The sequence below is a fragment of the Sesamum indicum genome, linkage group LG6 (assembly GCF_000512975.1).
Source record: "Sesamum indicum cultivar Zhongzhi No. 13 linkage group LG6, S_indicum_v1.0, whole genome shotgun sequence".
Lineage (NCBI taxonomy): Eukaryota > Viridiplantae > Streptophyta > Magnoliopsida > Lamiales > Pedaliaceae > Sesamum > Sesamum indicum.
The window spans coordinates 7,940,256-7,953,622 of record NC_026150.1 but is presented as its reverse complement, the minus strand read 5'-3'; the positions used below and the strand labels follow the sequence as shown (position 1 = coordinate 7,953,622).

The following is a 13,367-nucleotide window of genomic DNA, read 5'->3' as shown; positions in this document are numbered from 1 at the left end:
ATTAGAATTATTTTTTGTAATTACAAAAAAAAAAAAAATTCTGTGTATCAACCAATGTAAAGGGGACCATAAATGTATAGCTAAGTTATGATTCAAATAGCATGAACACCGGCACTCATCTACTAACTTTTATACTAATTTCTCGCATTTCTTGTTTGCTTCCTTTGAATATACGCATTAGTGGCCCTAATAGCTGCAATCCCTTCAGAACTTCATCTATCTACATAGACCATGCCTTTAAAAGTGACTAATGCAATACCAAGTTCAAAAACATACAGCATTTACCATTCATGTACAAGATGCTGCCAGGGGGCAAGCAAACTGACCATTCTACATACAGATTGTTCAGCTACCTCCCCCTATGTCACTGCATTCCAGATGATCTGTTCGGCAAAGAGTCCAAACCACCAGGCCTGCTACCTGGTCTTGCAGAAGGATAACTTAGAGCTGGGACATTATCCGGAACAGACGTCACATTTGAGGTTGGCCTCACCACTTGGGTTTGTTGGTTAGCCCGAATAATGTACTGGTTGAGTGCATTAGTGTAAGCCTGCCCTGATAGGGCCCCACGCATTCTGACAGCAGGGCGCCAGTTCTGCTCACCTGGATCATAAGCACCAGTGCTCGTGCTTGGCTGCGATGCAATTCCAAAGTTGCTCCGCTGGTCACTCACTGATGGCATTCTGCGATCAGAGGTGGTTGAATATGACAGTGCAGCTCCTGATGTATCAACAGCCCTAGTTCTGTCAGCAAGTGCGGTTCTAGGAGGGTGTTGACCACTGACTAATTCTGTTGTATGAACAATTCTGTCTTGTGAAACTCCCACATCGCTTTGGGTCCGCAACAAGCTGGCAGGTGATTGGATTGATGATATGTTCGTGTCCAGAGATTGGCTCATTGATCGAGGCATCCTGAAGTTCGTCATCTGCTGACTTGATCTTTGGTTCAAGACTCTCGGGGCGTTTGGGACCTGACCTGAGGCCTGAAGGACAATGTTTTGCTGTGGCGGTGAAACATAGGGAAATGGACGAGTTTGCTGCCAACAAATCGAGAAACTAATAAAAAAAAAATCGAGAAGAGACTTTGGGAGGTCGAAGAAATATATGATAATTCATGCATGTATATATAAAAAAGAGTATATGATAACAGAACAGAAATATAGCTCATAGATACAAGAGGGTGAGAACAACATGAATGATACAGAAAGGACAAGTAGTTGAAAAAAGGAAGCAATTGACAGAGGCAAGAAGCAAATACTATTGAACTGAAACACTGCTAGCTAACCTGTATACGAGGATAGTGATGTAATGGTGATGAAGACATCTGTGACAGCTGAAGCGGACTTGGATGAAGCACTGGGTTGGAGATCATTGGTGAAGCAGGTGAGGCTTGTGAAGCTGCAGAAAGGCCATTATGGATAAGAGCATTGACATTATCTCTAGACATTTGTTGAAGGACAGAACTTGAGGCCTGAACAGGAAGGGCCTGAACTGCACTTGGTAATCTGGTTATATGCCTCGGTATGGATTGGAGCCTCCCGTACTCATTAGTAATAGTTACATTTCCAAATTGACACTGCTGCAATTGCGATGTATGTGGCAAAGAGGCTTCACTTTGCGGCACAGAGGCGGGCATTAAAGAATTACCAGGGAAAGCCTCAACTTCTCCATTTGGACTAACAAAGGAATCAGTCAAACCAGGAGGTGATGCAATAAAATTTGAAGTGGAGACAGAAACGGCAGCAACCAATTCATTTGATGGAAAATTTGATGACGCCAGTCCAAAGGTTGATAAATAAACTCCAGACCAAAAGTCATACTCAACATCAGTGCTACTTGTATTAACATAATTTGTGTTGGCAATAAGGGGGTTGACTGCCATAGTCTGCGTCACAGATTGACTTTGACAAGCAGTTTGCGAAAGTTTTCTGTCTTCGGTTTCACAAGTGATGGTATTATCCATTGCATCATCAGTCTGAGTGAGATCCAGTACATCCACAGGCTCTGGAGAGTCATTGTTTTCAGTGATAGAGGTCTTCTTCTCTGGTTTCTGAATCGCAGCATCACTGTTCTTAACAGCTTGCCATGACCCGTCTGAGGAGAAAACTATGTCGGAGACATTTGCTTCAACTTCTTTCAGTACCTGAGACACATCCAACAACAAACGTTGCATATCACACGAACTATAATGATATTTAAGTATACTATGGCCAGCCGGAAGGCCGGTGGATGATAGAGGACACAGTGCCCCTGAAATTCCAAGAGAGCTCCCACATGTAATGAGAAAATATAATACGTAATGATGGGAAAAGTCAAGGATTGCACTCAACCATATCCATGAGGCATTTAGGTGTGATGTAAAACATCTGGGTTTTCCAATGTTTGCCCCTATTGGCCTTGGTTATCAAACTGACGTCATTATGTAGGGGGCATAAACTTGCTCCATTTTCCATATCCGAGACAATTCCTCTCTTTTTTCTTATATTCGGCTCTCCTTGCACTTCTTTATTAATCAGAGACGGTTATGGAGTAGTATATTCTAATTACTATTTTATTTTAGCTGCTGCTAAAGAATATAATACAGTTATGAAAAAAGCAACCATAAGTCACCCAGTTTAGCAGGTCTAGACTTGATAACAAGGTCGGGTTATGTATTAATGCCTATTGTCATTTTCTTGCGCATAAGGCCGTACCTTTTTAGAGTATATAACATACTTTTGTAACGATGCATTTTGTATACAGTACTTCGATAAAATCTTTTTTGTAGTTTCACATGAAGCTGCAGCCCCCTTGGTCTGAAGTTCTGTCTGAAGTAATCTTAGTATTATGTAATCTAGATAGAAATATATATATATGTGTGTGTGTGTGTGTGCATGCACCATACGAAGTCTCTGTGAATACAAAAATAAGCTACTTGCCTTCACCATTTTTTGGTCAATACGAATATCAGCAAAGCAGACATGCTGATTACAGTGCGGACAGCGCCAGGAGGGTCTTCTTGAATTTATGTCCACATAGTTATCAAAATCAAAACACTGGAATGAAAGGAAAAGACGTCAATAGAATAAGAATACAAGATAATAGGGAGTGAGAAGCGAGTTATAGAACTTCAGGGTTCGCTTAGGTGATTCATGATGGATTATCAGACATAATGACCTCTAGTTTGCAATCATGTCTGATATAATGCACTATTAACTTTTGAAAGCCGAAAGAGGATCAATGGTTTTATACTTGTAAATACACAAGTTACAGAAAGTCAGCATTTCTCAGTGGAAGCTAGCAGAAAATGTTTATGCTCACAGTGGAAGCTAACAACTCTGACTCCTTGGTTTGAATAATTTAAATAATTAACCAAAACAAAATAAGAAAGAACAAAAATTTAAAAAGACTAATAAAACTAAAAAACTACAAAACAAAAGATACAAGTAGATTACTAAACCAAAAAAAATTACATCTAGACTCTCTCTATTGTCTGTAATGTCAAACACACTCCTTTCATATGGAAGGTTATTTTGGTTCAGAAATTGGTCAAACTAACCAAAAGGTCCAGGGAATTAGATTTTTTTTTATATTTTATGAAGATTCGTCAACCTTTTTGGATTATGAAAATAAAATGGGTAGTGCCTGTAGTTTGACCATAGTGGAGGGTGTGCCTAGGCAAGACTCCATAATAAAGAACACAAAAGGTATGGCAACTCTATTACACTTGTAGTGAGTGAAATTTCTCTTCAGCCTTGTGCTTGCAATTACTTGCAATTACCTGAATATGCTTGCAAGAATGTCCTTTGACAGGAGTTCTGATACGCCTGAAGCTGTTGAAGATATTAATATAAAGAAATGAGCAGGTCGTCAATGTGCAACTAGATTCAAGATGTGCAGGGAATAAAGCAGTAAAATTCACAAAATAAACCGAAGGAAATTGTGAAAGGATCCAGCAGACATTAGCTAGCAATTAAAGTGGTCAAAATTCCAGAAATGATTTGGAACATCAACCGAAGCTTCAGCTGCCGTGCTTGGTGGGGTTGAAGAGGCATTCACACCAACCAATTATCCTTTGTTTTAAAAGCATTATAATGCAGCATATAATATAACATAAGAGAAAGTATAGGAGGTTTGATGTCCCAGTCCAACAATAGTTTCTTTTTGTCCACTCAGAGCATGTATGTATAGGAAAGAACATAAATCTTGTTGAACAACAAAAATTGAATGCTCACCTAATAGGGCAATTCAGTGATATCCGTGATGGCCCCTCAATTATTTCAGAATCTACATAGAGGAGGAACAAGGAAAAATAAAAGAAGTTAGCAACAAGCAGGTAATGATCACAGGCGTCTTACTAACATAATCCTTCAAGAAGGCATGTCATACTAAAATCATGTTCTCTGCAGTAAAATAATGAAAGAATTTGCACTCCAGTAGTGATATATTTTTCCCAAGGAGCACCTGAATCCACAGATGAAGGAGCATGCTGCTCATAATCTTGAAGTGCATTACTATCAGCGTTTGGCATCTCACTCATGACAGCAACTACAACCAAATAGTTTCCTTCAAAATCATCAAAATTAGGAGTCAGCATCTTTAAATATTCAACATCAAAACCAAAAATATCAGATGAGGAAACTTGGGTTAAGCTACCATTAAATTCCCCAACAGCCTGAAGAAGATTCGACCCATATTTCAGCAAATGTGTAACTGCTGTTGGTATCTGTGGACCAGTATCCTGGTAGAGGCAAATAATTTTTACAAGTAAAACTTTCACACCACAAAACTAACTCCAATAACAACTTCTTCCTAAATTAATCAGCAACAAACCATGACAAGACTACTCCTCCTCTCCACCGCCTTTCCGTTCAAGAGAAAGCTGCAGAGTAAAATACAACAAAATTCATGAACTAGTTCGATGCAAGGACATAATAAAACTCTAATTTCGTTTAAAGAGAAGGGTTTTTTATCCTTTTTTTTTTTTTTGTTTTAGAGAAAGCTGCAGAGTAAAATACAACAAAATTCATGAACTAGTTCGATGCAAGGACATAATAAAACTCTAATTTCGTTTAAAGAGAAGGGTTTTTTACCCTTTTTTTTTTTTTTGTTTTCCTGGATGGGGGTTGGATGATGTTGCTTACTTCACTTTGGGGGGGCTAATGAGGCAGGAAGATGTCTCAATACTGTCTGTTTGAGCAACAAATAACCTCTGCAGGCAAAAGAAAAAGTAATTGATAATATCTCCGCCTATATCTATTGTTTTAGTGATTTTAAGTAATCAGAAAAACAACTGAAAACCTAAAATAAAATCAACCTTTCATGAAATTGTAGTACTGACAAAAAAAATATCAAGAAGAAATAACTTGAACAATGACCTGATTTAGCTATTAGTTGCCCACGAAGACAAATAACAGATTATGAAAATGTAAGTTATCAGACAATACCACATTAAATAACTGAAGCCTACCACCTTAGGCAAATTAAAATGTGGATTGATTAAGTATGTGGAAACAGTGAACTGTTATTAGCACTTTAAAGTGACAACCTCATCCAATCACCTCATATTCATAGCATCAAGGATCAGAAATAGCACAGTACCATTGATGGTCATGATAAGCAGATTTTGGAAGATAGCGAGTGTAAATAGACTACAATATCAACAATATCTGAATCATTTATAACCACAGCCTTTTTTGTTGAAATGAACTCATGAGTATGGTACCAATATTCGGCAGTCTCGGTGCCCTTGCCATGGATTAAATTAAGAGATTCAAGCCCAACTTAAGTAAAATGTGAAACGCAACAAGATTCATATTAACAGCCCAACTGAAAAATCATACACCTATATGGTGACTAGTTATCAAATCACAGGTACTTTCCTCATACATTAAATTGAAGTTTAGAATTATGATTGAACATGCTTACTATCTTGTCCCCTGGAGAAGACTTTAGATTCTTTGAAATCTGGAAATCACTCACATAAGCATCAAATCCAGGCTACAGTGTACAGAAAATCAACCAGGACCATCAGCGGTAGAATTAATATGAGATCCGAAACAGGTTTACATAAACGTTCAGAAATAACCACCTTGACTTCGAGAAAAACAAACATATGACCCATTTTCATTCTTGGATAGAATCTGCACAGACAACCAAGCTACTCTGAGTTGCAAGTTAAATTCCAAAATATTGAATTGAACCAAAATTAACAGTTGATTATTACATTACAGTGGGAAAGTGAAAAAACCAGGTAGCAGTAGGAAAGAACTAAGCATCAGCACATGCATGGCACAGAAATACTAAATTCTTGTTTTCAAATTCATCTACAGTTGCAAGCTGTTACCAAACCTATAAAACATAAGGCAGCATAGGTTCAACACGTATATATAGCTATAAGTACATAAATCACTATAAGACACGAGATGCCTTCATACTAACATATTAATTAATTATACATAGAACAGCCATAGACGTACTCTTCTCTCAATAAATCTGGTCATGCAGTAGCGAGTAACTGAATCTTGATTCAGAAGACAATGGCATATAAACACATCTCATATGGGAATAGTAGTCATATAGTCCAATAGATTCAAAATCACGGAATTTCAATTGCGGAAGGACCAAATTTCACCTTAAGTTGGTCTTTATTTTGCTTTGTTGTTTATTGCAAACTCTAAGCAGGGAGAAATTCAGGATTTGTGATCAGTCATTCTAAATAATGATTTGCATCTTCTTAAACTAGTAAATCAGTAATCATCATCCAACAGAATAAAAAGATGATCACTGGTTTCTTTCCTTAAAAGAATCTAGTGAGTAAAGTTAGTTTCTTAGATAGCACAAGGTCCTTACAACTTTTGGTTTCTTCTCAACAATGGTGTTTCTTCATCACTAAAAAGAGTGAGGGAGGGAGGACGTTTAATCTTACTACACATAGTGGCTAACTTAATATTTCTTCATTGTCCTTTTTCCTTATTTTCTGGACCACCATAATTCATATGGGAGTGAAAGTATATATCAACCCCATAAAATTAACAATTGATTCCATGACGTCTATATGAAATATCATGATTGGGGTACTGACAACTAATCAAAGATATAATGATCCTTGACTCCAGGTGTCATCATCATCAACATAACAGATTGAATGCCTGGCCATGAACTTGCCCTCTAAAATTAGTAAACCACAAACTAGGTTAGGAAGTGAAAATCATCAGCTAAGCCTAATAGGAAGCTTATATAACAGTAACTCCCTTTAAAGCTGCATAACCAGTTTTGGAGTGCTATAAACTTATATGTGAACAGTTAAACCATTGGATAGATGACAGAATAAATGGATTCAGAGTACCCATCTGTAAAATTGCAGAAAACCATTATACCTTGACATGATTGTTGAGATAACAGAAACAGAACAGACTGACTCAGCATTAAAATGTGATACGCTACCAAAATTGTTTGCGATCTGTGTATGCAGAAAAATCGAAAGAGTTAATGTACAGGAAATCTCAAACAAAAAGCAGAAAAAAACTTAAATGAGTATAGAATAATAGAAGTTATTGACCAACCTCCTTTGTCAAATTTATGAGCTCTTCGGAATCTCTATCTGGAAACCACCCACTTTGGCAAGCATTCTGGAAAGTAATTTACAGTTTAATTGAAATAAAAAAGGAGTATCAAATTCAATGTTTTAAGTCCAGAGACTAGACTATTTCATGCAAAGGCAACAATCTAATTTCTAAAAGAACAGGAATATCCCAAGGATAAACAAAAATTACACAAAAAGTACCACATCCTAAATGTGAGGCAAAATTTTTTGTATCGTCAGATATTGGAGATCCCCTGATGTATTCTCAAGGCCTTAATTAGCATGATCAAGAAGGTACATGTTTCAACCTAATTCCACTTATAGAAGATGTAAAAGGAAGTTGGAAAATCACAACCGTCCTTCTTGGCTTGTTCCAAGAGGTGAACTAGGTAGATCAACATCCTAATGACTGCCATTACTCCTTCCGTAAATTTAACCATTTACCTAGTATTGGTACTCAGGAACTTTTAAGCATATGCTTGGACAAGCAACATCATTGACCAGTTTTTACATAAAATGCAAAATTGACCTCCAAACACGCTTCAAGTGTACATTGACTTGTCTAACTTATTTATAGAAAAGGACAACATCAGAGTCACGCCATTTAGTCATACTTCCCAATTTGCAAAAGCATTATACCAGCATCCAGTGAAATTCTAGTGACGACAACTCCATATAACCATCCTCTAATCAGAGAGCAGTGCAGTATCTAGCAACAAGGAGCCAAGAAATACATACAATAAAGATGAGACAAGCAACACATTTTCACACTGCATCATTTTAGATACTATTGAGAATGATTAATTGAATGAGCGGATCACAAAATTAATAGGATCACATCAAATATTGACTGGTCAGAAAACTGACCTTAACGGAAATCATCAGGACCATAATAGCTGCCAGAACGAGGGTATCATTTTTACATTGGCACACCTGCAGACATCAAATTATTGGAAAAGAGATATAAAGGCTACAGATAAAAAAAATTGTGAACATAGAAAAGCAAGCATAAGGCATATTTATGGGCCATAAATTAGTAAAGCATGAGGATGTGAAATGCTAAAGAGAAAATGGTTCTACAGACAACATCATATATTTTCAACCATATAAAAGCAAATAAAAAGATAAGGTAGGCTACAGATGAAATTTTTGCATGGCCCTGCCAAAGAACAGTTTAATCCAATTGCCTTAGAGCTGTTGGAGCAATTGCCATTCCCAAGTTAAAAACAACTCTGGTTTACAGGAACTAAAACTTTTATCAAACAAGTCAGTCAGAGAAGCAGAGGTGAGAAGATCAAGAGCTGAGTACTTCACTTTTGCTTGAATTAAAACAAACACACTTACCTGTATCCAGATGAAACTCTGCTCCCATTATCAGAATAATCACCGGAAAGTAACAAAACTTTCTTCTTTTTAGTGGAAAGGATAAGAAGTACAAGTTCCACGCACAACCAAGAGAAAATGGTCAAGCTTGAAAATTAGTTACACGCACAATATAGACATCATAACAGACGTCCTTGGAGCACATAATTCACTGCCTATTTCCCCCAAATCCACTCATTGCCCTTCGGGGAAGTGAAAGGAGAGTCAAAAGGTGCCCTCCCCCCACACATTTTTTCAAAAAACTAACTACTAATAAGACCACATGCAGCATTCCCAGGAAAATAATGTATAAGATCCTTGAATGTGCACAAGTCATATAAGAATTTTGAGGGCCTTATACTGTCCAATTTAGTCATACAGGTTTGCTGTGTGTCAAAATGTTCAGAGAAATCTCAGAAACTCAAACAATGAATCTGTGTATAAAAGTATTACCTGCTTTACTAGTGAAGGCAACTCTTCAGCTCTACTTGGAACCTCATGGTTTGCAATGGCAAAATCAATACCTCTGCAGTAGACAAGAGGGGAGCAAAAGCATTAACCAGAAAATAACATACAAAATATCTAATTAGAAGCATTTAGCATACTGCTGAAAAGCAATATTTACATTGGTCATGTGCTAGTTAAAGAAGGCAAGAGAACAGCACAGACTAAAGAATTGGTTCTAACCCATCAAAGGGCAAAAATTTCATGAGCAATCCTCTTTGGTCGTTAAGAAAAGCATCAGATTATGAGAATAAGCACACTGCTTACGACATGGTTACAGAGAATCAGCAAAACCAAACATCAATTCATACGAAAAAGTTATCTACATAATAAAGAGAATACCAAAGGTTAATAATGCAAATCTAAAGCATCTCAGTCCCATTACTTCTAGCCAACTACTTAATCATGTGAAACTGAAATCCCATTCAATCAAAGAATTTTTTAGGACATGCAATCATGCAAATGCAGATTTAACACACACACACACACACACACACACACCCCAAAACAAGTACAAGTCAAGAAGCAAATGAAAATCATTATAACTCTTATTAAAAGTAAAATCACTGTGTAATTGTATGTCATAACCTCATTTCCTTCAAAATATTTTTCTTTAAGTAGAATTAGTCCATTTCAAACAAATGTGGGCAATGGATAGGCTAGAATTGATTTTATTCTATTTGTACTAATGAAGTTATTGATACAACAAATGGAACAACTTGCTTAGGGTAACAAAACAAAGAAGAATATTATGCAAGAGGTCCAGACCCATCTATTCATCTACTAGCTATCCTCACCAGATACAACATATTTCCAATTCAAATGCAAGCTTTTTGTGGCCATAGTTTCTATCTTAATTCTATATGCAAATTGCAACCTTCTTAGTTACAAATTGAATGATATGTAAAAGGAAAACAAGGAAGAAACCTTTTGACAATCAGTCCTATAAAAGGAATTCAATACAACCAAAAGAATCCTAGTACATGCTGCATATTCAAACAATCTAAAGAAACTAAAATATAAAGGTCACAGAATATGCAATTCCGGAACTACAGCAACAAAAGCATTGAGTTCTCAAACTCTTTTTGGAAATAATACTTTTTCTCTAACCTGACACAAGAAAGAATCACGCCAACCCTTCTCCACCCACATTAATGCCCGGAAAATAAGATATTTATTGAAATCTGGCTCTATCTATAAACCAAGGATCTAGAGAAAAAGCAAGCAACAAACCCTCATGGCATAAGCATCGCTTTTCACAGTGCCACAAAACCCATTAAACGGAAAGATATGCTCATGTTTATATATAACGCGCAACAGATAAAGAAACCAAAGGTAAGTAGTAGCTAGGTCATACACACTCAAACAACCACATTCAATCGAGGAAGTGCAAACAAGTGCATTCAAATTGATTTCCCAAGAACCACGCAAATAGAAGATAATCCAAATGTTTATCAGGAAAACAAAGAGCTCGTAAGTGCAATGCACATGACAGAATTGTGAAGTTCCGGAACTGTTTGGAAGTAGCCAAGACAAGATAATGACACGGCTTAAGCATGTTTATTACTAAATGTAAACAGAAGAAGGAGATTCTTGAAAGATGGAAAGAAACTAGAGTACTCGTTGTTTGGACACACTATCACTATACCCAGCCAACAAAAAATCCAAGAAATCAGAAAGGAACTGAAGAAAATGTGAGTTTGGAGTGGACTACCTAGCGAGGGAAAGGCATAGGTTTAAGAACTCAACGGCATCACCCTTGTGGTGGCTGCGTACATGAAGCGCTAAACAATCGATTACCGCAGAAATACGGAAGGAATTCACATGCGACGCGTTAATGCCGTTTTTTAGACCGGCGCCTGTGTCCCCCCCGTGCCAGCCATTCTCCCCTGTTGTGTCTACCTTTATGCCAGTTGCTTCTTGTGGGACCTTTCGAAAAGTGAGAATTTTAGTGGACTTCTTTATTCTAATTTCAACGAGAAACGTATATCTGTCTTTTGGTCGGCAAAACTGTTTTCAGGTCGCTATTTTTTTATATTTGTCTTTGATAATTCACATTTTTATCCATATTTAATATTTGTATGATACATTATTGATTGCTTAAATTATCAAATTAAAATTAAACTAATAATATATACTAAAAAAATATTAATGATAATAATGTTACATTAGTTATTTATAATTTTTGTTTGCGTTAGAAATAGGGCTGAATTTTTTTTTCACACGTCAAAATTAAATAAATTATTAAGCTTATTCAGAGTCAGATGAATTCCAAGAGGTTGTCGCTTACTTCTCGTAGTATATATATATATATATGTGATGAGATTGGGTAGAATAAAAAATAAAAAATTAATTATGTATTTTGAATTCAATAATTTATTTTTCTTCAATTGAGAAAGGAACATGAAAAAAAAATGTGTATAGTCATTAGTGATTACTATTATTATGGCAGTTTTAAGTATCATTAACGGTCATTTAGGGTTAAGCCGTTTTAATCCGTAATATTTAATTTACTCAATTTTAAACTATAATGCATGGATATGGACATGGGTACGGCAACGCGGATATAATATAATATGGATATGGCGATACGAAAAATATAAAAAAATTAGGACACAACAAATAATATATATTTTTATTATATATATTCTTAATTTCTCATAAAATTAAAATATGCAATATAAACAATGTCAAGATAATATATAAAATAGACATGTCTTACATCTATATTTTTAATCAAATATGATTTAAATATATATATAATCAGTTTATTTAAAAAAGTACGAAATAAAAAATATTTAATATTCAAATTAATTAAACCATCGTGACCATCTCCTAAATTTTTAATAATTTCTTTTCAAAAATTTTAGTTGAGATTATTGAGTTATTTTTTTGTATTTTTTGTTAGTAAAAAAAAAAGCCTAAATTTTTTAAAATTATAAAAAAATTTGAAAACGTGTCGGACACGCAGGTCCTTTTTTTATTTTTTCTTTTCTTAATTTTCATGTATTCGAGAAGTGTCCAAGAAGTGCCGGTATCCGACACGTGTTCAATACTGCATTGGGTAAATTTTTCGAAGTGTCTATATATTATACATTTTAAATCAATAGTATTAAGTTAGATTTTTATTTTAGTCATTTAAACAATTACATATAAAAAATAAAAAAAATACATATTTTCGTCATGTAATTTTATATCGTCAGTATTTTTGGTCCCGTAATTTACTCAATTTACATATTTAGTCAAATTTTTTATACGAATTTAGTCATAAATATTTCACATTTGGTCCTTTTTCGGCAAATATAGTCATGTATAGATAATTTTGATCATAACGACCTATAATTATATGACAAAAAAAGAGATATATTACCGTGTAAAGAGGACCAAAATTGTCAATACATAATTAAATACTGGATGTTTAGAACTAAATTTGTCAAAAAAACATGACTAAATGTGAAGATAGAATAAGTTATACAACTAAAAATACAAATGATCTAAAGTTACAAGATCAAAAATCTAATTTTGCCTTAAAAATATAAGGGTATATTACATTTTGCTATCCAAACTATATCCGTTTACACTTTGGTATATAATTTTTTTTTATGTCAATTTGTCCTCTCAATTTTGTAAAATTTGCACTTTACCATATGTAATTATTTTTTTGCTGAAAAAAATCATATGCTATGCATGTTGTGAAAAATATTATATCACATAATCCTTAAATATCACATGTGCACGCACTACATATGATGTTTAAAGTGCAAATTTTTGTAAAATTGAAACAAAAAAAATTAAATATCAAAATATAATTATCATTATTCGAATAAACAAAATACATTAACTCTAAATATAATGGTGAAATTAGCAATCCATAATATAGACAATCAAAGAGAATCTTGCAATAAAATTCAGAAATTCAATAAATAAAATTATTTAAG

The 13,367-nt window shown here is 35.0% G+C and overlaps 1 protein-coding gene across 1 annotated transcript; it reads right to left on the bottom strand.

The window, feature by feature from the left end:
• On the bottom strand, positions 45-12,261 carry LOC105164225 (E4 SUMO-protein ligase PIAL2-like). The gene is made up of 17 exons (XM_020694988.1): positions 12,250-12,261; positions 11,144-11,358; positions 9,379-9,451; positions 8,431-8,496; positions 7,544-7,609; positions 7,358-7,440; positions 6,070-6,121; positions 5,907-5,978; positions 5,123-5,190; positions 4,812-4,860; positions 4,635-4,719; positions 4,443-4,544; positions 4,214-4,265; positions 3,760-3,811; positions 2,918-3,034; positions 1,285-2,142; positions 45-1,036 (listed from the first exon to the last, which is right to left on the bottom strand). Exons 1-17 carry the CDS (start codon positions 12,259-12,261, stop codon positions 365-367), a joined length of 2,694 nt encoding a protein of 897 aa, XP_020550647.1. The 3' UTR covers positions 45-364.